The sequence below is a fragment of the Tursiops truncatus genome, chromosome 10 (assembly GCF_011762595.2).
Source record: "Tursiops truncatus isolate mTurTru1 chromosome 10, mTurTru1.mat.Y, whole genome shotgun sequence".
Classification (NCBI taxonomy): Eukaryota; Metazoa; Chordata; class Mammalia; order Artiodactyla; family Delphinidae; genus Tursiops; species Tursiops truncatus.
The window spans coordinates 38,600,758-38,625,911 of record NC_047043.1 but is presented as its reverse complement, the minus strand read 5'-3'; the positions used below and the strand labels follow the sequence as shown (position 1 = coordinate 38,625,911).

The window sequence follows — 25,154 nt, the reverse complement described above, 5'->3', positions numbered from 1 at the left end:
TTTTATTGGTTCTGGTAGGAAATGGGGAGGGCTCAAATTTTCACAAAAAAGCCAAGACCAGTTTTATTCTGACACCAAAAAAGAACGATGAACTTCTCCCCACCATTCCAACCTGCTAGACAGAAAATGAATGCAAACATGGCAAGTTGGAAAACAGTTTAATGATCACTCACCAAAATGTTCACAAGGACAGACTATTCCACTACTCCTGCTGTCACCGTGTCCTTCATGGTAGAGTATCACAAGTCAAAAGTTTCTGATTGTTTCATTTACTTAAAACCAAATGTAAGAAACAACCTAAGTCATTGCAACTTCAGGCTTCAATGTGAAACCGTCAAACCGTCTTGGAAGGGTTTTCTTTCTGAAAGCAGCATTCCTGTCCAGAAGATGCTTAAGGTTCATCAACCTTTCTTCTTCCAACTATCCAGTAATAGTTAAATGCCTCAGAATGCCCTCAGAGGTCCCAATATTTAGTCAAGGCAAGTATGAAACAGGCTGCATGCCTTCAAGGTATAATGAATATGAGAGTTTTGAGGAAGAGATTAAAGCATCATGGAATCCTTCGAGGACTGAGATACTAAAGCACCAGTGCAGAGAGTCTCATGCAATAGAAAGTCTGGAATGAGTACTTCTTCCTTCAGTATCAGGCCCTTCTAGACTGTGGTTTAGAAGAAGATGATTTTTTTGTGCTTCGAGTTGGGAATTTGCCCCTTCGACTTCAGCCTCCGAACAGCCTCCCTCATATGTTTGGGTTGTAGCGGTGGCATTTCTCCCCACTTCTCACACACATCCAGTGCTAAACAGAGGGCAAGGAGAGAGTTTCATTATCACACAAGAGCTTATGTATTACAATCCTTTTGAGTCCTGTAATTCTCATTAACTCTCTTAAGCTTGCTAAAGAAATAAACCAACACATTTTCCCTTCTTAAGAGAACGCTATAAAATGTATCATGTTAGCTTTAGTATATCCCACATCAGGTATTATCATAGGCAACAGTTTAAAACATATCTTCTCCTTAAAAGAATAGGTATTTCACCAGCTAGAAATTAGCAATGGGCAGCAGCCAGGTTCTTTACTTGATGGACAGGGGGCAGTTCCCAGGGATCATAACATCAGGGACAACTACTCACCATACCACACTGGTCAGCCCCAGTGACTGCTTTTTTTTGTACCTTTACTTTTGGCAGCAGAAATGAGCAAAATCCATTGGAGGAAAATACAGAGTCTGCTTCTGTCACCTTGGGCTGAGGACAGGAATCAGGAGGGCAGATTTCCTAGGTGTTTCCAGGCCTTCCAGTATTGAAATTTTCAAGGAATAATGTTCATGCTCTCCTGAATGCAAGGCTCCCTTTATAGTGTAAATGGAAACCACCACTGGTGCCTTAATAAGTCCCTCACTATAGATATTCTTGGAAATAAGACCACCACAGGCTCAATCCAGTATTTAGACCAACACCACTCACCTTCTTCTACCACCTCCCCGACGAAAACTTTGGAAATACCAGACATAGCAATAACAACATTCTGAGACACAGAGGTACCAGTGATGGACTGGATCAGCTTGAAAGAAGGACAAAAGACTGTGATTAAGGTAGTCAAGGACTGGCTTTGGAACATAGTACCCATAAGAGCTCTGCACTGAAAGAGTTCACTAAAGGCTGGATCTGAAATTGACACCAGTAAAACAAAAGGATTCAGGTGTATAATGGCCTATTCTATTTGTTGAGACCCTATCCCTAGAATACAAAATTACAACTGGTCAGATTATTGAGGGGCATGCTATTTTTATTTTCCTGCCTAAATATTCCACCAACTTGCCTAACACCTCACTTCAAAATGCCAATGGATACAGCTCTTGAGTCTCATTCAGTTCTCATAGCTCATGGAAATGAGTGTGGTAGTCCATCCTTACCCTTTTAATGGCTGCCTTAGGGAAAGCTGACCGGCGATACATTTCATAACGGTTCAGCTGCTCCTCAGAAAAAGAAGAAACCAGGATTCTAGACAAAGATTCAGGTAATTAAGTTCACTTATAAGAATGAATACTTAAGATGTATATTATTATGTCAATAAAAGCAAGTCTCAGATATTTAAAAAATAAATTTTTCAAGGGATCAATAGTATTAGGCTTAGTGTTTATGAGGAATGAAGAGAAAGCATCTCTACTCTTACGGAACTTGACAATAAGTGAAATACGAGTTCCTTTCTTACTTCACTAAGAACAAAAACAACAACGTTGGGTCATTGAATCACACTGTACAGGTTATGTTTTCAGCATTAGGCTCTCTCTCCCCATAAGGCTACGCTTCACATTAAAGATAAAAATTTAATATGTAAATTTATATTCAAACCAGTAGTTTCCAACATTAACAGATTAAGGGGAAATTTTATAAAATATATGGAAAAGGGTTAATAATCTTAATATATAGTTAAATTTTCAAATAAATTAAAAGATGGCCATACCAATTTTAGAAAATGAGCAAAGGAAGTGAATAGGAAATTTATAAAATATACCAATGGCCAATATATAGAGAGGAAAAAAATTAAGCTTCAGTATTAACTAAAGAAATTAAAATGATGAACTAAAGAAAGATTAACATTTTTCATAAAACAGATAAAGAAGTATTAAAAAGCATGGTATTAGTGAGGATGGAGGACACAAACTCATACATGCTGGTAGACTGTGAGGTGGAACAACCTTTTTGGAGAATCTGGAAATACAAATGAAAAACCTTTGAAAATGTTCATACTGTTTAAACTACCAATTACCTTCTAGGAGTTTATTTTAGGAAGTAAATGGACAAGTATGCAAAGATGTGCTCAAAGATGTTGATCATAATGTTGTCAAAAGAGAAAAAAAAAAAACAGAACTACAGAAATAGATTACATCATAGTTCATCCACATAATGGAATACAATGCAGCCATTAAAAATGATGATTTATGGGCATATTTACTGACATGAAAATATTTAGCTATATACTGACATATCAAACATTAAAGAATATATCTGAAAAGGTATATACCCAAATATATACCCTGGGTAAACTCTGGGTGGTGGAATTATAAGTAATTATTTTTTCTATTTTTCTGTATTTTCTGAATTATTTGTAATGAACCCATACCATTTTTACTATCAGAAAACATAATGAATCTATTTCCATTTTGAAGAAAATTATGACCTAGATGTATAATTAATGACATGGAAAACATTTACCATATATAATGTGGAAAACAGGTTACAAACAGTCTTTAACATCTTTGAAATTTTTAATTTAATTTATAGATTTATATGTGTAAAGAAAATATCTTGGTGAATATACATCAAAATATTAACAGTGTTTATTTTGGTGGTATGGTGATATTTTTCTTTTTACTTATATTTTCTATACCATAACATAATAAAATATTAAGTGCTTTATTTTCTTTTGAGTTTAAAAAAGAAAAAAAAAATTTAAGGACAAGAAAAATGTATTAACTTTGTGTGGTCAGGTTAGAGCCTTGAAAGGGGAAAGATCAGAAAAGTGACTTACTGCATCTTTTGAATCTCATCTTCATCCACTTTCTGCTTCTTCTCTTTCTTTTCTTTGGTATCTATTTTCAGTTTTTTGGCTGCAGGAGTAAGTAATGATGAGTCTTCCCTTTCAACTGCTGTTAAATCTGAGATATCCTGACTCTTGAGCTAAGAAGACAAAAGAAACCCTTTATACATTTGGCCTACTTCCCAGACTTGGGTAAGGTAAGAAGACATCATTTCTCATTACAACACAACAAATCCACTTATTTTTGTAGTTTTTGGTTCCAGGCATTGGCTGTACCATCAAATATAAGCTACCCTGTCTCTCCTAAAGGAGTTTTCAGCCCAGCTGTGGAAAGAAAACCTACTAAATAGTCCAGTTTTCCAGGTTAGCTATGATCCTAGTTCCAGTTATCTGTTTACAAGGGCAATGTAGTGCCAAGGATCATGAAAACCACTCTCCCCCTGATCCTCTTCTTCTGACCTCATTCTTTAGAGGGGATGTCATAAAAGTCCTCTCCACCCAGCCAGCTCTTCTTCGTCTAAATCTATAGATCTCTTTACTGATGATGATTCCATGTGGAAAGAATATTAAAAAGGAGGCACCTTCTCATCAAAGCAGTGTTATTTTGAATTTGGGACTTTAAAGTGAGCTTCTCCCACATGTAGGGCTCTTTTCTTCCTATCTTTCAATACCACTGTATCATGCAAATATTTACTTCCCATTACTAGACTGATAACTTTATTTATTCTTTAGTTCTTTTAATTAATTTATTTTTGGCTGCATTGGGTCTTTGTTGCTGTGCGCGTTCTTTCTCTCGTTGCAGCAATTGGGGGCTACTCCTTGTTGCGGTGCACGGGCTTCTCATTGCAGTGGCTTCTCTTCCTGCGGAGCACGGGCTCTAGGCATGCGGGCTTAGTAGTTGTGGCTCGCGGGCTCTAGAGCGCAGGCTCAGTAGCTGTGGCACATGGGCTTAGTTCCTCCGCGGCATGTGGGATCTTTCCGGACCAGGGCTCGAACCCGTGTTCCCTGCATTGGCAGGCGGATTCTTAACCACTGTGCCAACAGGGAAGCCCCTAGACTGACAACTTTTTGAAGATAGGTTTGTCTCTTATTTATCTCTCCTCACATAAATATTTACCATTGTTTTACTCATACTAGATGTTTAATATCTGTTTAATAATGACAAAAAAATCCAAACTTCATCCCCTCCAACAATATAGACTCTAAGAATACAACAAACCTCATTAATGAGATTTAACTTCTGTTTCCTTAAAGAGAAGCTCACATTTAAACTCATACAGGAATATGAGAAGTATGTTGAGAGCGAAGGCAGTAAATCTTTAACAACCTTTTCAACTTCTTCTCTAGTTACTGATATATACAAATTTTCTAACTTCTCTGTGCTTCAATTTTGGTGATTTATATTATCCTTAAAAATGAGCCATTTTTCTTGAAGTTTCAAAATTACTTGTTCTAAACTTGAACATCAAATTTTCTTAAAGCTTAAAGATCTCCATATCAGTGCCTATAGCCCTTTCTTATTTCATAATGTTGTACATTTACATTTCAAATAACCAGGTCTTAATTTTATTGTTTATGTTTTTAAAGCACTAATTCATTAACATCTACTTTCATCCTGATTAATTCCTTGCTCCTACATTCTTCTGGTTTATTTTGTTCTTTTTCTGGTTTCTTGAGCTGGGTGCTTATTTTCAATATCTCTTGTTTGTTAGTAAAAATATGTAAGGTTATGAATTTTTCTTTAAATAAAGTTTTGGTCAAATCCCATTGGATTTGACGTGGCATTCTCTTTGTTAATTTCTTTAATCCAAATGCTATCTAGAAACTAGTTTAAAATGTCCAGGTGTTAGTTTTTTGGAGGGAGTGGGAGTGGGAGAAATTTTTGTTTTTAATTTCAGGTTCTATTGCACTGTACTAACAGGATATGATCTGTTATGATTTCTACTTTTAAGAATTTATGCTTTTCTTTGTGGTCTGGTATATGATCAATTTAAAAAAGTGTTTCACAAGCATCAGAAATTTTTTTTATCTTCTAGGTGCAAATTTCTGTATGTAGTGAGCTTTTTACTGGACTAAGCTAATTATTACTTAAATCCTTTCTGTCCTTGAGATCTGTTTTTAAAGTTCCTTCTTAAAGTAGTTTTGTCACATTTTTCTTTTTCTAAAAGTTCTTAACTTTATATATTTTGATACAACCTTATGCTCTGAAAGTCTGTTTCCATTTAATTCAATGTCTTCACCCATGCTCTCACACTTACATTCAAACAGGAATTATAGCTCTAAGACCCCAAGATTCTACCTTTAGAAATGGAACCTAGAGAACGCTGAGATTCTAGTATCCTGACTGATGCTCAGCGGAGCAACACTGCTGAACTCTTGGGATGGCACAATTGATAGGTTTGGTGCTATAAAGACCCTTGGACATTAGCACCCAGGTCACTGGTAGCAGTGAAATGTCCGAAGAGGATAAGAACGTGACTAAATTAGTAACTACCTCAAAGTCTCCCTTTGACGACTCCGCAGCCTATAATGACAAAGTTACACTTAAGCAATATCTAAGAAACCATATTGAGGTGAAAGTGGTACTAGGAATCCTGGGTTCTAGCTTTTGCCCTAAGTTTCAGTGTTGATTGGCATTGACCTCAATTTCCTCACCAGGAAAACCAAGAGGCAATTTGAAATTCCTTTAGAAGTAGCTTTAACGCCTAAGGGCAGGGATTAAAAATACTGACCCAGTGCTTGGGTCTCGGGAACTGAACCGGCTCTGAAGGTTTTGTCTCCTCTCTCCCCCCCAACCCCGCGATGGCAGATCTAAAGGGTCACTATCTTAGCTTGGGAGGGACCAATCAAGAAGCCTGTCAAGCAGCCAGTGACACAACTCCTCCGGCCTCATCAACACATCTCTCCCTACCTCGCCTTCTTCAGCCGAGGCCTCTTTCAATTCCCCATCTGCGTCTCCGTCAGTTTCCTCCGGGATTCCGTCCGCGTCAGTAACCCCCGGGCCTCCAGGAGCAGCGGCCGTCTCATCTGACTCCCCTGTCTCTCCACCTTTTTCCGTGGGCGACTCGCAGGAATCATCCATGGCGGCGAGAAGAAAGATGGGAGAGGAGATCGCGATGCTGTCAGACTCAGGACCTCGGGACTCCGCGCAGCACCGCAGCCCAGGAGCTTACTTCCTGTCGTCGCGCTGCTATGACATCACCCATACCGCTCCTCCGCGGGGTCATTTAGAGGCGCGCCTAGAGGACTTCACGGCTCCGATTTACTTCTGATTTGGTGGCGGTGGGGAGAGGGAAAATTGAGGGCACGGAAATCAGTTTGTGGATTTTCCACCTTGGGAAACCAGCATTTGTAAAGGAGAGCTTTGTTGTTTACTGAAGGGCTTCTTTTTCCTTTCCGTCTTTCTCAAAACGCAGTGTCAGTGAACTCCGTCCTTAATCCGCTTTCCTCAGAGTAAAGTTTGGGGACAGGAGAAAACTCAATTCCGTTGTTCGCCCTTGTGGGATGCGGCTACCGGGCAAACGCAGGCAGGAACTCAACCTCTTACAGTTCAATTGGACAGAGACCTCGGGCTTGTGTTAACATTGAATTGCCAGCGTTTCTCTTCCGTTCCTCAAGCACCTAAAAAGAAAGAAAATAGTCATACAGCTTGAACAGAATTTAAACAATGCAGTATTAACTCCACAACTACTGAGCGTCTACTTCGAGCCAGGAACAGTCCTAGCACCACAAACAAAAAACAGGCGGATTCTACGCAATTGTATGATTTTCCCAATTCACGAGGACTCAAGATTGGGGTCGGTTTTACAAATCTGACTTTTAATGTCACTTTGGTTAATGTCATCAAAAGTAAGAGGAGGGCTTCCCTGGTGGCGCAGTGGTTGAGAGTCCGCCTGTTGATGCAGGGGACACGGGTTCGTGACCCGGTCTGGGAGGATCCCACATGCCATGGAGCGGCTGGGCCCGTGAGCCATGGCCGCTGAGCCTGCGCGTCCGGAGCCTGTGTCCGCAACGGGAGAAGCCACATCAGTGAGAAGCCCGCGTACCGCAAAAAAAAAAAAAAAAAAAAAAAAAAAAAGTAAGAGGAAATAGGGGCTTCCCTGGCGGTCCAGTGGTTAGAACTCCGCACTTGCACTGCAAGAGGGGCGGGTTCGATCTCAGATCCGGGAACTAGGATCCCGCATGCCTCGGGGGCGGCTTAAAAAAAAAAAGTAAGGGGAAACAAATCCTACTGGGAGGGAGATATTTCCTTTGAGTGTTTCGCTTTAACGAGCCATTTCAGGGATTGGGAGCATGAAGTGCGGATATTTCCCTTTTAAAATTTTCCTCTCTTTCCTCATTGCGGTACGGAGGCGGGCATTTTACTCACGTCTTTATCACTAGATTCCCACACCCATTACATATTTATGTGTTCAGAAGGAATGGCCTTGGAAATGTAGGTGCGCGTTACCATATTCCTCTCTTTGTTTCTACACGCCTGGATGAATTACCGTATTTTGTGTCCTGCGAGCTCCCAAAACCTTTGGAAAAGGAGCGCACTTCGGGAGGCGCAGACAGGTGAACCGCGTTTTTTCCCTTCCACTTATACAGCGGGTGACCCTGCGACGCTCTCTTCTTGACCTGGGAGGCCTATCTTTGCGCAGCGGGGTGCACTTGGCGCAGACCACAACCACCTGCTCCCGCTCGCTGAGCCCCGCCCAGCTAGGTGGGCAAGGGGGCGGGGCTCGGGGGCGCTCTGACGCGTGACGCCGGATCCCGGAAGTGACGCGCTCCTGGGGGAAAAGGCGGGGGGAGGGGGGTGGTGTCCCGGCCGGTTTGGGGGGCGCGTTGCCCGGAGACCGAAAGTTTGCGAGCCAGAACAGGCTTGGCGGCGGCTCCGGAAAGGGGGTCCAGGGGGCGGCGGCCCTGGGGATGGGGAAGGAGCAGGAGCTGCTGGAGGCGGCCCGCACCGGACACCTCCCGGCCGTGGAGAAGCTGCTGTCCGGGAAGCGGCTCTCCTCAGGCTTCGGGGGCGGCGGCAGCGGGGGCTCAGGGGGAGGCAGCGGCGGCGGCGGCGGCGGCGGCGGCGGCGGTGGTCTTGGCTCCTCGAGCCATCCCCTATCCAGCCTGCTCAGGTGGGTAACGCTACGGGGCTGGGCAGCTGCCTGGAGACCCCCCTTCCCCTGCCCGTCTCCTGGGTCCCCAGAGAGATCGGGGCTCCGGAGGCCCTGGTGGGGTGGGTTTGCGGGGTGCCCTGGGGCGAGGGCAGGCGGCCCAAGGGGCGAGGGTCGCCGGTGCGGGTCCGCGCGGCGTCAGGCTCTCCTCGTCTCGCCTAACCCGGCAGCGAAGAATGGTGGGAGTGCCCAGGTGGCAGCCTCCGCCGCATGGCACAGCCGGGTTTCACCCTCGCCCGCTGTTGGGTGCCAGCTGTTGTATCTCACAAGCCACTTTAGAGCAGAAAATATGTATATTTTAAATCTCCCTCATCTCCTGCAGAAACTCCCACGCCTTGCAGAATCTCGCGGTTCCCTTGGAGGAAATTCTCTTGATTCCCTTCTTTTGGGAACTTGGAACCTTCCACCAGGCTCTGCAGGACGTGGCTTTTGTTGTTTATATTAAAATTGCCTCTGGGTTTATCACGCTCAAAGTGGTGTTCTTTGAGCCCCTCTTGTGCTTGAAGCTTCCATTCTGGTTCCTTATAGTGAATCTCATTGGATTAGTCTGTTAAGTGTCATATGCAGGGTTCATCAGGGGGTTTATTCATCAAAAAATAAAGCTTTAGAAAGACTTGTTTAGGAAGCTGAGGGGTGCTTTAAACTTTTCCAGGGTCTGTTGTTAAAATAAACACTTGAATCTGGAGCTGTAAGGATTGAGAGAAAAAGGTCGTTTTTATGTGGCTTGGAGGGGGGATTGTAGGTGCTTTGTCAGTGTGAGTAAAATGTGTTGTTTCAGCAGCACTTTCATAGCCGGTTTTCTTTTCCTTCCTTGTTCTTTTGAGGTTTTTAAGAAGTGGAAGTTCATTTAGAAATGGCTTCATTCGCTTTTGTTCCCCATTAGTTTATGTAACTTCAATTTGAGTGAGCTTGGACCTAAAAAGCCCAAGGCTCTAATAAATTGTTAGGTATTAAGCACTGAGTGCAAACCCAGGTCTATACAGGAAGATATTAAAAAGCAGTCTAAGAGAATTCTCCCAGGGGGTTCTTTTGGGGAGGCAAAAACCAGTACCATTTGCGGCAATTTCCAGCCCCTAGAACAATGCTGTCACATAGTTAGTACTCAGGATTTGTTGAATAAATAAAAGTATCAATTAGGAAATGATACATTTCTACATAAACTGATGGTGGTACTCACTGTTAGTAGTTCAGAGAAATGAGACATCACTGTGGGATGAGATGGAGATCAGGGCTTCCAGGAGGAGGGGGACTTCAGCTGACTTTGCAGGATGTGAGGATTTGGGTAGGTGAAGTACTATGAGAGCGTTCCAAGTGGGCACACCATGATCAGGGGCACTGAGGTGGGAAAGGAGACTTATTTGGTGCCAGTGGGTCACTAGAAGAACTTTCTGTCTGGAGCCTTAAGAGGTTGGGTGTGATAAAAAGAAATCATAATAATGGATGGCTATACTTCCATCTTTCAGAGTGACTTACTCTTTATGTTTATATTCCCAGTTCCTATATCAGTGCCTGACACAAGTGTTCAATAAATGTACTTCGAATGCATAAATTGGGTTTTGAATCTTACCTGGATTACTTTGATATTCCTGCACTTCTGATGTCTGAGAGATGAGAGAAAGACCATACCGGTTTGGAGGTGCCTGTCTCTAATGAGCTGAATGCTACAGCATTTGTCTGTTTGCCAGAGATACCTTACCCCCCCACCCCCCCACCCCTTAACTACCTTGTAGTTAGGCAAGACTAGAAAATCTTTGTTGATTTTCTTTTTTTTTTTTACTTTGGGCCTCATGTTAATATGTCCAGTCTCTGTCATAAAGGGTGGATGTTGTCTCCACTCCCTTGTGTAAGAGAGCTGACTCCTTCTGACTTGCTCCTGTATCTGTTGTCGAGATGGTATATGGCCTCAGAGCTGCCCTGGCCTCTCATCCCTGTGACTCCTAGGGGCAGGGAGGATCTGCAGGCACTAGTTACACTAGGTATGTCATTAATTAGAGGTGACTCTGATTAAACCTAGTGAAAGATTTCTGAGAAAATGAAACCATGCATTTAGATAATCCCTAGGTCAGCATATCCTCCCTTTTTAGGTTTGGAAATAGTAGAGGGTAGGTCTCCTATGCCCACACACCCCACCTCAAGGACCCTGGGTTATTTAATGAGAGCTGTGGAATTGTAGCTTCAGATTTGGCCCCTGCATTAGCTGCCATATCCTACCCCACTAGTATTGTCAATTGCAGCCTACGTTTGTCCAGCTGTTTGGAGTGACCAAGTCAAGCAGGCAGGAATAGGAGCTTACAGCTGCAGTGGATATAAATGTTCTGGATCACAAGTATGTTTGTCTACTCATATGTTTATGACCCAACCCACCCCCCACCCCCATTCTACAAAGGCTTTGTGCTTATTCTTAAGCTACAAAATGCCTCCTCTCTCACCCATCCCTTTTCTCTTATACTGCTTGGGCTTAGGTCTTAACCTCTTAAAGCCCTCCCTAATGACCCTAATACACACAGATCTCTCAGGCTTCTACTTCTTTGGAACCCGTTATCTGCAGTGAACAGTAGCACGTCAACTCATACTTTGCTTGCCTAGATTTCACAGTTTATTGCTTTACATATAGTAACCCTCACCAATTGAGAACATACCTGCTGAGGATCAGAAAGTCAGCAAAGAAGACTTCTACTAGGAAAAAAAGTGGTTGTGAACTTCATGTCCTTCTGACCTTCACTTATTTACTGTATACTTATTCAGAAGCAGTATAGTATTACGCTTCAGACCACTTCTTCTGGAGTCAGACTGCCTGGATTCATATTTCGCTGCTACCACTGACTAGCTGCTTGACTTTCTGTGAATTACTCAACCACTCTGAGCCTCAATTTCTACATCTGTGATATGGGGGAATATTATCTGTTTTATAGGTATTGTCTTATGTAATGTGTGGAAGAAGCTCACCACAGTTTCTGGCACATTGTAAGCGCTCACTGTTAGGCTTCCCCAGTTCCGTTGAGCACGTACAGTTTTGCCATGCTGTACCTGCCACGTGCAAAGTGCCATGCCAGACATGTCTTAAATGCTGTTCTTTTACTCTTGGGTATCTGTTTTCCAAGCCACGGCAGATTAGAAACAGTAAATAAGGGAGAGGCCCTGCTCAGGCAGGCACACTAATGCCATTCACCCACCAAATGTTTACCCATCCTCTGCTTTGTGCTAGGCCAGTTGTTAGATGCACTGCAAAATTTATCTCAGGCCTGGCACATAGTAGGTAGTCTGTCAAAATTAGTCCTCTCCCAATACAAGGTCTGTTCCCTTGTAGTGTTTATAGTAGTATGATATGTCTGTATGACAGATTGGCAAAATAAGAGAAAAAGCAATAAAAGGCTAGCATAATTTTTCCCACCGCCAGTAATTTGAGACTATTAACATAGATGAATATAGCCCTACACACCTTGTTAGGCCCCAAACATCACTGCACTATAGCTTAGTGCTGTAGTATCTGTTTATTGTGACTCTTAGCCAATCAAATAAAGATTAAACTACGTTCAGTATAGCTTGTTAATGAAAGTACAAAAAATTTTAGTTTTCTATCTAAAATAATTCAAATATAATATTTGTTATTTCAAAGGACAAGCAGTAGATTATCTAGAAAGCATAGTTATCTAAAATGCCTAGTCCTACAGAGGTTCTGAATAGCATGGATTTTACTTTATATAATACTGTCTCATTTTCTAATTGTTGAATGGTTGCCTTTATTCTGTAGCTTGAGACAGGCTCTGTATTAAACTTTTTTTTTTTTTTAAACACGGTATTTTTCAGCCCTGGGCACATAGTAGGGCACTCACATTTTCATGTGATGGAGAGTTTAATATGTTTATGGCTATAGTGAAACTACTGATTTTCAGGAAAGCAACTTCTGTTTGAGAATACAGTAAGATTTGGATTAAAAGTGTTCTAACAACTAAGGGAAGAAAGTTCTGAGGAAAGGAAAAGTTAAAAGAAAACACAATTCATTAACTTAAAACTATGAAGTGGATTATGAGCTAAATACTGATATGTGTCAATGTGAATGATGTAAAGTGAAATGCACTCCTGAGGTTCAGAAGCACAGAGAAACAGACCAAAGGTTGTAATTGAGGAATAGATTGTGTCATAGTCTAGGAAAGTTCTATACCTGATTTCTTTTTTTTTTTCTTTCTTTTTTTTTTTTTGTGGTACGCGGGCCTCTCACTGTTGTGGCCTCTCCCGTTGCGGAGCACAGGCTCCGGACGCGCAAGCCCAGCGGCCATGGCTCACGGGCCCAGCCGCTCCATGGCATGTGGGATCCTCCCAGACCGGGGCATGAATCCGTGTCCCCTGCATCGGCAGGCGGACTCCCAACCACTGCGCCACCAGGGAAGCCCTATAGGGCTGATTTCTTAAGCATGAGAAGAGTGAATAAGAAAAGAAGCCAAGGAGGCTTGCTGGAGAAATCTGAAAATTTATAGACAGTAGCAATAAATTTGACTATAAACTAGATTTTTACTCTACTGTGGGTGGTGGGGAAATTATCCAAAGACAGTCATGAATTTCCCAAAGATATGAAAAGGTTCTGAAATAAGGAATGAAGAATGCAAAGTTGTTTTTTTTTTAAAAATAATTTATTTATGGCTGTGTTGGGTCTTCATTTCTGTGCGAGGGCTTTCTCTAGTTGTGGCAAGCGGGGGCCACTCTTAATCGCGGTGCGCGGGCCTCTCAGTATCGTGGCCTCTCTTGTTGCGGAGCACAGGCTCCAGACGCGCAGGCTCAGTAATTGTGGCTCACGGGCCCAGTTGCTCCGCGTCGTGTGGGATCTTCTCAGACCAGGGCTCGAACCCGTGTCCCCTGCATTGGCAGGCAGATTCTCAACCACTGCGCCACCAGGGAAGCCCGAAGAATGGAAAGTTTTGAAAATTGGATCCCATTTGAGGGGCAATAACGGGTTCTCTCCAAATTTAGAAGATATGACAAAGTTATTCATTGTTTTAAAGAAAGAGGATTCCTGGGCTTCCCTGGTGGCGCAGTGCTTGAGAGTCCGCCTGCCGATGCAGGGGACACGGGTTCGTGCCCCAGTCCGGGAAGATCCCACATGCCGCGGAGCCGCTAGGCCCGTGAGCCATGGCCTCTGAGCCTGCGCGTCCAGAGCCTGTGCTCCGCAACGAGAGAGGCCACAACAGTGAGAGGCCCGCGTACCGCAAAAAAAAAAAAAAAAAAAAAAAAGAAGATTTCTGATGTTTATTTAAGGAATTCATACTTTAAAAAAAAAGAGTGATTACCCTAACCATTCTATTGAAATGGCCTCCGAGAATGGATGTGTAGCTTGGAAATTATAGTGACGTGACAGCTTTTTCTCATGCTGACCCTTTTACTTTTGCCCTCCTACTGGGCTAGATTTCTTTTGAATGTGCCTATTTTGAGCAAGATGATTTTAACATCCTGAGGAGTGTAACACTGACCATGTAAGGATGTAGAATGGGAGGCCTTAGAAGCAGGAACTCATGGATTTGTGTGATCTAAGTTCCTGCTCTTCTAAGAGAATGCAAGAGCAAAATAACAACAAAAAACACAACTATTTACTAGGATAGCAGTTTTCTGGATCTTCCACTAAACCTTCTTAATTCATTAAAAATGATTTTTAAAGAACTTCTTAAAATACTTCTTTAAGTATAATTTTATTGGGATGGCAACCCTTTTCCTTTCATTTGGAATTGCTGTACATTTTTGCTTTCTCAAAAGCAGAACGTGGTCCCCCTGTTAAAAAAACAAAACAAAACAAAAAAGGTGGCATGCCTGGGAATGACTGCAGCGTGGTTACTTTATATCTAAACATCTAGAGCATGCCTAATGTTAAACTGAGTAAGGCATCTACTGGTAGTAAAAGATAATTTAACGTAAGTTTGTTAAGTCAGCGATCTCCCTTAATTCTCTGATTGAAGTTCAGTTTTGAAAAAAAAATTTTAAAAAGAGAATCTATTTTATATATATATTTGTTTATTTATATTTTGGCAGCACCGAGTCTTAGTTGCGGCATGAGGGATCTTTTTTAGTTGCAGCATGCAAACTCTTAGTTGCGGCATGCATGTGGGATCTAGTTCCCTGGCCAGGGATTGAACCTGGGCCCCCTGCATTGGGAGCACGGAGTCTTACCGACTGGACCACCAGGGAAGTCCCTGAAGTTCATTTTTGAGTGTCTTAGTTACAAAAATTAGAGACGGGAAACAGTGAAACAATCCTGTGAAGAATTTGGTTTGTATCTAGTCAGCTTCAACATGTTCACTCGTCCCGGGAGGTTCTGGTCCCAGTGAAAGTTGCATCTTTGGCCAGAAAAATCCCTTTGAAGGTTCTTCTCCCTACCCCTCACCCTCCTTGGTTTGTTCACCTCAAACAGCTGTGAATTTTGTTTTGCAAAAGGAAGTCGAGGCTATTTCTGCCCTAGTCTTCAGTAGAGAAAGTAAATTACTGGGTTTTATAGCCCAGAGACACCAAGGAAGCCCCAAAAGTAGATAGTGGAGAGTTTGTTCTTGGAAATGTCAGGCTCTCCTGTGGGCAGGGACTGGGTCTCTTCTGGAGAGCCCTCAGAAAATGTTACCCACACCGATTTCCAAAAGATTACTGGGAGATTTTTTGTGGCGTAGAAAATTATATTGTTACATTCATAGAACATCTTCAAATAACTTTGGTGTGGTTAGAGTTAATGGTAGTAATACTAGAAATTTTATGGTATGGCTTCATATTTATCCTTTCTCAGTAATTTGTAGATCAAGTTTGTTTAGTTTACAAATCAAAAAAGAGTTTTTAAAACGTCAGTTGTCTCTGCTTTACTTGTGATGTTCTTACCACTATTAAAAACGGTGGAGATGATCCAGGAAGCAGAACAGCCCTCTGGCTTACTTAACTGGTGAGAGTTTAGCATGGCTGCTAAGGGTCAGGCTCTGATCCATCTCTGCCTTGTGACTTAGGCAAGTTATGTAACCTCTCTGAGCATCTGTGTGTTCATATATATAATGGGCCTAGGATAGTACCTACCTCCTGAGGCAGCATCCCATGAGTTAAGATGTGTAAGACACATAATGCCTGGCATATGCCAAGGGCTTGGTGAACCTGGGCTACTACAGTTATATGATGGGAGCCCAGTGCTCGCCACCTTTGATGAATCTGGAATGATAATCCTGTTTGTTAAGGACGTGTGTTTTTTGTTTTTAATGTTCCCATTTAAAAATTTATAGTAATTGATAGCAGAGGCTCCCAACATTTTCAAATATGAGTCCCATTTTTAAAAGCCTAAAAATGGTAACGGTGGCAAAGTTACAAACTGATAAAGGTTCACAATCTGTTGTCTGAAATCTTGGGGTTTAGAATCCAGAATTTTGGGGGTGCTGGAGGGTGATACTGAGCTCCTACTGGGATCTGGGGCAGCACTCTGAAACATTACATTTTGGAGTGAAACCTGTTAATATTCACACTAAGTGGGATAAATATGAAGCAGCTCCATATCAGTTTTGCACCTAACCAAGTCTGCCGCTAACTTTCGAAAATTTATTTTCATAACTTTTTGGATTCCTGAATTGTAGACAAGGGATTACGGACTTCTGCCTTTATTATAGAAGAATTGCTAGACACATAAAAGCACAAAGAAGAAAATAAAATCATCTATAGTTCTACCACCTAAAGAAATTAACTGTTGCAATTTTTTTTTTTTTTTTGGTACGTGGGCCTCTCACCACTGCGGCCTCTCCCGTTGCAGAGCACAGGCTCCGGATGCGCAGGCCCAGCGGCCATGGCTCACGGGCCCAGCCGCTCCGCGGCATGCGGGATCCTCCCGGACCGGGGCACGAACCCGCGTCCCCTGCACCGGCAGGCAGACTCTCAACCACTGTGCCACCGGGGAAGCCCCAACTCTTGCAATTTTGGTGTATATACTTTGGTCTTTTTTCTATGCAAACTTTTTATTTTTCTTCAAAACAGACAATGTTCTGTATGTACTTTGTCTCAAATTTCTCCTTGCTATATTGTGAACATTTTCCCCATCATTTTCTTTTCCCCTCAACCTCATTTTAAATGGGTAAGTGGTATTCCATAGTGTGTATGAACTGTAATTTATTTAATCCCTTCCCTACCATTAGACATGAGTTTGATTTTAGTTTTCTGCTGTTGGAACAACACTGTGGTGTACATCCTTGTAGATAAGTTTGTGCGTGCTCGTGCTTATGACATTTTATATACTCAGTAGGATAGTAGATGTAATTTGAGTATTTAACCATTGCAAAAATCACATATGTGCAGTTGAATTTGAGGACTCACAATAATTCTAAGGCCCCTTACATCTCCTGGGTCCTTCTGATTGGAAAGTAATGTACTGATCTATGGCTGCTAAATGCTACTTATATTTAGAAAGGTACCTTTGTGCAGGCACAGGATTTTTATTAGTCAGGTTGGGGCCTCTTGGGTCCTTCTTCAGAGGCAAAATGTTTAGAAGAGGGCCATTAATAATACAAATGCGTAGAGCAATATGCTTCAAGCAGAATGAGACAGAATCCATTTTGTTTTTGCCTTTTGTTGTTCTAGCTTTTATTGTGGGAAATTTCAAACATATAGAAGTCGAGAGAATAAAATAATGAATCCTCACCTACCTTAAGTAACCATAAAACAAGTATCAGCTTATGGCAAATTTTGTTTCTTTTTATCATCATCCCCCCCCAACTCAATTATTTTGAAGAAAACCTATATATCATTTAAGTGTGTATCTCTAAAAGATAAGGACTCGTTAAAAAATATTAAAAATACCACTATCACACCTGAAAATGGCAGTTCCTTAAAACCGTCAAGTGTTTAGTCAGTCAGGGTTCAAATTTTCCATATGGTCTAAAATATTGTATTATTTATTTTTTAATTTATTTTGGCCACTTGGCTTGTGGGATCTTAGTTTCCTGACCAGGGATTGAACCCAGGCCCTCAGAGAGTGTGGAGTCCTAACCACTGGACCACCAGGGAATTCCCCAAAATATTTTATTTTATATTTTATAGTTGGTTTGTTCAAATCTGTGTTCAAACAAGGTTCATACATTGCATTTGGTTGGTATGTCTCATAAGTCTCTTTAAATCTGTGGCTTTCATCTCTGTCATTTTTTCATTCCAGTTTATTTGTTGAAGAAAAAAAGGTCATTTGCCCCATTTCCCAGAGTCTGGGTTTCGCTGATTGCATCTGAGGTATCATTCAACATGTTCATCTGTCCCCTGTATTTCCTGTGGGCTGGAAATCAGATCTAGGCTTGGTCTGATTCAGGTTCAGATTTTCTGGCAGGATTTCTTTCTAGGGGATGTTGTGTACGTCCTTCTGTTTAGTCTTCTTTTTTGTGATGTCGGCAGCCATTGACGATCACGGTCTAAAGCCATGATTTAGAGTTTGCAAAATGGTGATTTTTCATTTCTATTTTACCTTCTTCGTTTATTAACTGGAATACTTTTTGGAGAGAAACTTTATAGAGAAACCTCATGTTATTAACTACTTGGTTACCCTGAGGTAGAGTTTGTGTAGGAAAGATGGATTAAATGCTTGATTCTTTTCCCTTATTTACCAGTTTTCAGATCAAGTTGGTTTCCTAGTAGTCTTCAGACGTGTCCAATGAGTTTCTTGTGAATAATCATTGTGAACTCGTACTTTTAAGCTTATTTGTGCTTCAGTAATAACCTTTCTAAAATGTGCTCTGAGACATTTAGACTTTGACAGTTTTACTTTACTATGTAGAGCAGTTGAACTGGTTTGTAATGAAGTGGTGTTGTTTGTATTTGTGTATTTTAATTGAGTGCTATTTCTACTCAGAGTCCTCCAGTTTGTGCTGGTTCTTCTGGTCACTTGCAAATCAAGGATTCTAATCTTCCAGAGTCTGGATTAGTTCAGATGGCTTTTAATTTTTTAAGTTTCCTGCTGGCCATACATGGCCCTATAGGTAACAAAGCCTTAAAAAGATACTCTAGACACTTTAGAGACCAAATTTCTTTAGATTTTAATTATGGAAAACCCACTAAAAATGGTGTTTTCCCACCAGGTTTATGGGGTGGCTCTAGATAAGAATCTGGGTGTGTCAAGGTGAGTTGTTACTTATTCAGTCTCATATGTTACTCTGAATATGTTTCGTGGTGTCACACTTTTTACGTAAACATTGAAGAGTCAGTTGAATTGTCTTCCGTTAAGTATACTAAGCATAGGTCTCTGTCTCATTATTGACTCCTGAGCTATTGCATTCAGAGCTCCCACTCACAGGTCCGATTTTGAGTTCCTGTTCTGTCATCTGTATATTTTCTTTTCTTGGTTTGGAGCTCAACTATATATGAAAGTATTTCTTTTATTTTATCCATTGGTTTTATGTGTTTGGAGTGGGGGTGGGAGGACTGGGTCAGGGTCCTTCTGCTTTGGCTCAGATTCCCCCCCTTGACCAGCCAGATGTACAAATGCTACACCTGTAGTGTCAATTTAAAAGTGATAAAAGCACCACATGGAGCCACTTATTTGTTTCTTTTTGACAGTTGTTGGGACAGTAAGGGTTCTACTTCAGAGAGATCTTGGCCTCTATTAGGCAATGACAGCATCCAGCTCCATCTTACTCACTCCATAGCACTGTCATGTTGGGCTCTCAGATTCTTTAAAGAGCATTGTCATGAGTTAAGATGAAAAACGAAAACAAAAACAAGAGAAGAAATATGCTTGACTTTACTGAGAAAGGAAAATGTATCTTAAAACACTTGAGCTTCATAGTGCCAAGGAGTTCACACTGTCGAGTTGGATGGTGTGTAATTCTTGCAAGACCGAGGCTGTGCCTCTGCCTCCACGTGATGGGGTCTGTCCTCTGTCAGGGTTGCACACTGGCTTATCCCTGCCAGTGAGGACTCGATGTGACTGGAAGAGCAGCTCCAAATGTATGTCCCACTAATAATAGTACTAGTAGTCAGCATTTATTGACCATTCACTGATATTGCATTAGTAGCCTTAATTTGGAGGGCATTATTAAGTGCTTTTCCTTACTAAGATTAAGAAAGTAAATTTTTTTATTATTGTCCCTCCTTTTATTGAATTTGTGACTTTCAGCTTTGCTTGTGTATAGTCAGATCTCCTAATTACAATTCTTTTCAGTCATAGCGAAAGCTTAAAATCTCAGGGATTTTAATTTTCTTAATTAAAAAAAATTGGAAACTCTCTCTTCTTACCTGTGAAAAACTAGAGACAGTGGTACTATTACTTGAGGTATCAGATACTTAGAAAACACAAGCTAGTGTATTTGGAGGTGGTGCTTTATTTAACCTTAGGAGGACCCTTCTTAAAGGGAGTTTCTGCCTGTACCCCAGCCCTTTTTGTCTGAGTGAACCAACCTGTTGACTTTGTTTTCCTTTCACCTGAATAAGCCTTCATTGTGATTTTCTTTTCAGTTTCCTTTAAACACAATCCATTTCTCAAGTTATTTTTCCTTTTGAATTATAATTGAGACCTACTTCTAAGAAGTCCAGTGGCCAGAAGAGCTTTCAGAACAGATCATTTCAAAAGGGCTGTTTACCTGGAAAATTCTTTCTGGGGCTTGATTTTAGATCTTTAGCTCTTTGCTCAGCCTGGAGAGGAGCCTGGTCCTGGCTTTGTTCATAACTGTTGGTGTCATGTTCCCTCCTCCTCCTATGATCCAGCTTGATTCTGGATCCTGGTTCGGTTCACCTGCCTGATTCTTGCTTCTTCAGGTTGCCCCACAGCCCTGATAAAACTTCCACAAAAGCCCAGCTCAGATTGCAGTATTTGAGGTAGTTCACTCACAAGTTAGTTCACAGCAGCTCAGAGCTGTCGCTACAGACTCTATGGTAGGTTGGGATGTACACGTTGTTGGGGAAGAGTTTTACTTCTTGAGCACTTAATACTTTCCTCTGTCTGTACCCAGAACTTTACATCTATATTTTCTCAGTCTATCTTCACAGCATACCTGCTAGCTAATTGTTATTATCCACATTTTACAGATGAAGAAGCAAAGGTTCAGGGAGAGGTTAAAGTGACCAGCTCAGGGCCACATGGAGGATGGCAGAGCCAGGAGTCTGACTCCCCAGACTTCTGCTCGTAAAGCATTGCGTTTGACCACTTGGAGAACTGTCTTTGGAAGAAATTCAAACCACCCCTTACTATATGCTTAGGTAAAATTTTACCCCCCAGATTAGGGATTTATTTATTTTAATTTAATAGTTGCTTTGATAACACTTTGTGCCATCCACAGTTCTTAAGCACTTTACAAATATTAGCTCATTTCATCCTCATAACAACACTTTGGAGAGGGCACAGGTAGTATTGCCGTCTTACTGATGAGGAAACCAAAGCCTGGAGCCATCAGATAACTTGCCCACTGTAGTAAGCTGGGAAGTGCCGAGGCTTGCTTCCAAGCCCAGGCAGACTAGCTCCGGAGTCCTTAGTCTTAGCTTCTACGCAACTGGGGATTGTTCCTTTTATTAAGAGTGTAATACAAAAGCCCTTTGGAACACTTTGACTACATAAAGTGAGAGGCTTATTTTTTAAATCATTGGCAATTTCCTTGGAATATAAGAAAGTTAGATGAGGGGAATGTCTTTAAACTTATGCCAAATAATATATTAGTTTAGAGGATATAGGGAAAGCCGTGCAGCTCACGAAGAGGAAAAAGCCTCCCTTATTCTCAAACTTCCTCAAACTTTTCTTCTAGAAAATCCTCACCTTCCTCTCAAGCAGGTTAATGCTTTCATGAATTTCACCTCTGAGAAAATTCAGTACCCTCCCCTCCTCCACCAGATTTTAAAGTGGTAAAGATTTGTTTTGGACACATGCCTGCGGGATGTACCACAGAGGCCAAAGGGTGTGCGAGGGAAGTAAATCTAAACAATTGGCAAGAAACTAGAGGCCTGTGTATTTGAAATTATTTCTAGCTATTGCTACCCATTCTGCTTTTTTACAATTCCTTCCCCTTCCCCTGCCTCATTAGTGGTTTATGACCAGATTTTCCATTCCCAAACAATAATTAGTTTGTCCATAAAATGACTTTCAGAGAGTACTGTCTGGCTGGTTCAAATGATTGTTGATAGTAGTTTGAAGCCTGGGATTATGGGACAGGAAATGTTACTTCCGTAATCCTTGGTGCTTTAATCTTCACAATCCTGTGATATTGGTATTAGTGACCATTTTACTGATGAGAAAGGTTAAAGTGACTTGCCCAAGACCGAGATTTTCCATTTGCAAGGCCTGTAGAGTCTATTTTATGTGGAGATCATGGCTGCCAAGAAGACGTCTGAGTCCCCAGGTTGTAGAAGTAGAAGGAAAAGATAGTATTCTAGCTGAGTAGTACTGAAAACACCTGTGGGTCCTGTATGCTTAGCAGTAATAGAATACTCTATTACTTTTTATCTGTTACAAATGAAAATACCTCAGATGTTGAAATTGGCAGAGATCCAGATTCATTACTTTTTAATCTGTTGCTATCTCCATTATTATATGTTTAAGAACTCGGCTGGAGAATAGTTTTCTTGCTAGTCACTCTTACCAGCAGCCTTTTTGCTGTCTTTAGCAGACCCAGAGCAGACTTTCAGAAAGGTTTTTAAGTAAATGATCGAGGGTTTAGTGTTTCACTTTAAAGTTTAACAGTTTTTTCTTTCTTGGAGAGTGTATACAAAATCAGGATCCAGTACTTTTACTTAAGTTTTTTCAACCAACTTAAGTTTTTTCAGACAGAGCTGTCTTTTTAAAAATGTCTTTTCTGTAACCATCATGATCTGTTAGACTCTTTGTCTTTAGTTACCATCATTTCTGTTTCCCTCACTTTTTAATATTTACTCTTTAGTCGACTATATATCTGAAAAAATGTGATTATATAATAATGTAATAACCAACATTATTGCCGTGTGTGTGTGTGTGTGTGAACACTTCCTATTGCTCAAGGTATTATCTGATTTCCTTCTATTGATGAAATAATGAAGTCACTGGCTGACTTCATGTGATGAATCTGGCTGGCATCAGGTTTCCTCATTACCAGGTACTGGGACTTGCAAGATTTTGACACCTGTAGCCTTAACCTTCTGCTTTTTAACATTGTTTTGATTGTGTTTCACATTCGTTTTAATGTGTTTAATTTGTTTCTCATTGCCCACTTAGTATTCATACTTATACTAGTCACTTAGGATTGGTCTTTTGGTTCGTGTGGCCATCTGGGATTGAGTGGAACAAAATATAAATCTTGTCTTTCCTTCCTTCACTGATTTTGATGTTAGCCTTTTATTTGATCTGTAGATACCCAGACAAAATCTTTAAATTAAGCCTTAAGTTGTTCTTGTCTGTAGAGTTGGCCTAGGACTGTCTGGAACCCTGGGTTCTGGAAAGCACATAGGTCTCTTAGTTTTACCCTTTAGTCAGCCTCTCCGTGCTTGAACTCTGAAGGGAAGAGGATGAGGGTTAGACAGAAAAATCAGTCTACAGGTAACATGGCCTCCAGGAAGCTTCCTCCTTCAGGGTGCACGCTGCCTCTGGGGAAGGGCATGGGAGACCAGGCCCCCAGGGGCCTTCTGCCTAGAATTACCTCAGCCATTCTCTAGTTGTATGATCTTGGCAATATATATATATATTTTTTGTGGTACGCGGGCCTCTCACTGTTGTGGCCTCTCCCGTTGCGGAGCACAGGCTCCGGATGCGCAGGCTCAGCGACCATGGCTCACTGGCCCAGCTGCTCCGCGGCATGTGGGATCTTCCCAGACCAGGGCATGAACCCGTGTCCCCTGCATCGGCAGGCGGACTCTCAACCACTGTGCCACCAGGGAAGGCCCTTGGCAATATTTTTTACTTCTCCTGCACCTCAGTTTCCCATCCATTAAAAAAAAAGGGGGGGCCAGTGTTTGTAGCGTTTCCTGACAGAGGTCCCAAGGAAGGTGCATCAGCACGTCTTAAAGCAGCTGCAGAGACAGACTGGGGAAAGGACCTACTGCTTACTGTACTCTTACTGTGTGCCAGGAACCATGTGGCTTTTTCTACACCTTGTCCCGCAGGGTGGCTCAGGAGAGAAAGAAGCCTGTCGCCTCAACTATGTGAGTCTGCAAACGGGCCATTGCTCTTTCTGCCCTTGAAGCTTTCATAAACAACTACATTCCTGTATGTCAAGCATACTGCTGTAGGAGATACTTAGGAATACGAAATTGGTCAGTTCCCTTAAGAAACTGACTTGATTAGAGTGATGATAAAATGGCCCCATGATCTCCTCAGAGAAATCGTTGATTCTAGTACTGGGGCAGGAAAAATAAAAAAAGACGAATATGTCAAAAGAACACAGAAGCCAACCTGAAAGAGCTCTCAATTGCCAAAGTTGGAACAATATGAACAGCAAAATAAAAAGCAATAGTAATGGATTATAAGCCAAAGAATAAAATAAACATCTATGAGTTAATGATATAAATGATTGAATAAATAAGTAAATGGGAGAGAAGAGATAGCTCTTCTTTTCAGAAGAATTCCAGTTAATAAATGTAGAAGGAATGAGAGGAATAGAAAATCGCCATTAGCACACCACAGTAATAATTGCTGCAGGCAAGATCTACCAATGAAGGCTAAAATTAGTTTGTGACAGTTTAAGGAGAAACAGCATATTAGCATGACCTTAAATCATCTTCCAAAAATATTTATTAATTACTGTGGTGGTTTCAAACCATGTCCACATATTCTTTGAAACTCTCCTCTCCTGGGGAGGGAGTTTAATTCCCCTTCTCCTGAGTGTGGGCTGGTCTTAGAGACTGGCTTCCAAATAATAGAGTATGGAAAGGGAAAACAGTAACTTTACCGTGGAAGAACTTGGCAGACACCACCTTAACCAAGAGGTCAAGGTTAACATTTTTAGTCATGTTGATGTCACTTACCCCCTGATAGGATGTGATGAGAAGGGCACTTCACCTCTTATGTTCTTCCCCCAAAATCCATAATTATGGGAAAACAGACAAACTCAAACTGAAGAGCATTCAACAGGATACCTGACTAGTATTCTTTAAAAGTGACAGGGCTGTGAAAGACAAGGAAAGCCTGAGGAACCATTACAGAATGGAGACTAAGGAATTATGCCTACAAATGTAAAGTGGACCAGAAACAGGGCATGAGTGTAAAAACATTATAAATCAACTATACTTCCAAAAAAAAATTAAAATAAACAAAACTGGAGAAATCTGAATAAAGTCTGTAGTTTAGTTAATAGTATTGTACCAATGTTACTTTCTTAAGTTTGGATCAATGTGCTGTGGTTATGTAAGATGATAACATAAGGGAAAGCTGGGAAGGTACACAAGAGCTCTACTATCTTTGCAGCTTTTCTGTAAGCCTAAAATTATGTCAGAATAAAAAGTAAACACACAAGCGCCATGTCAGGTAGTGGCTCTGAAGTCAAGTTCTCTGGGTTCAGATCTTGCCTTTGCCACCTACCAATTGAGAGAAAATA

The 25,154-nt window shown here is 41.4% G+C and overlaps 2 protein-coding genes across 8 annotated transcripts in view; one reads left to right on the top strand and one right to left on the bottom strand.

Annotated features, from left to right (window-relative positions):
• Nucleotides 1–141: 141 nt before the first annotated feature.
• Nucleotides 142–8,159, bottom strand: TAF11 (TATA-box binding protein associated factor 11). 2 transcript variants are annotated; one of them, XM_033864394.2, is made up of 6 exons: nucleotides 8,032–8,151; nucleotides 6,453–7,162; nucleotides 3,533–3,681; nucleotides 1,914–2,001; nucleotides 1,465–1,561; nucleotides 142–796 (listed from the first exon to the last, which is right to left on the bottom strand). In XM_033864394.2, exons 2-6 carry the CDS (start codon nucleotides 6,621–6,623, stop codon nucleotides 666–668), a joined length of 636 nt encoding a protein of 211 aa, XP_033720285.1. In that variant the 5' UTR covers nucleotides 6,624–7,162; nucleotides 8,032–8,151; the 3' UTR covers nucleotides 142–665. The 2 variants fall into 2 exon arrangements, with proteins under 2 accessions (XP_033720285.1, XP_033720286.1); XM_033864395.2 differs by lacking the exon at nucleotides 1,465–1,561 and having other exon boundaries at nucleotides 8,032–8,159.
• A 191-nt stretch (nucleotides 8,160–8,350) lies between these two features.
• ANKS1A (ankyrin repeat and sterile alpha motif domain containing 1A) overlaps nucleotides 8,351–25,154 on the top strand; it is a 186,555-nt gene continuing 169,751 nt past the window's right edge. For 4 of the 6 annotated variants that reach the window (XM_033864390.2, XM_033864393.2, XM_033864392.2 and 1 more), the window contains exon 1: nucleotides 8,352–8,655. In XM_033864390.2, coding sequence (XP_033720281.1) covers nucleotides 8,453–8,655 — 203 coding nt within the window. In that variant the 5' untranslated portion in view covers nucleotides 8,352–8,452. Of the gene's footprint in view, nucleotides 8,656–25,154 lie in introns of all 6 variants that reach the window. The other 2 variants (XM_033864391.2, XM_033864389.2) reach the window with 1 other exon arrangement.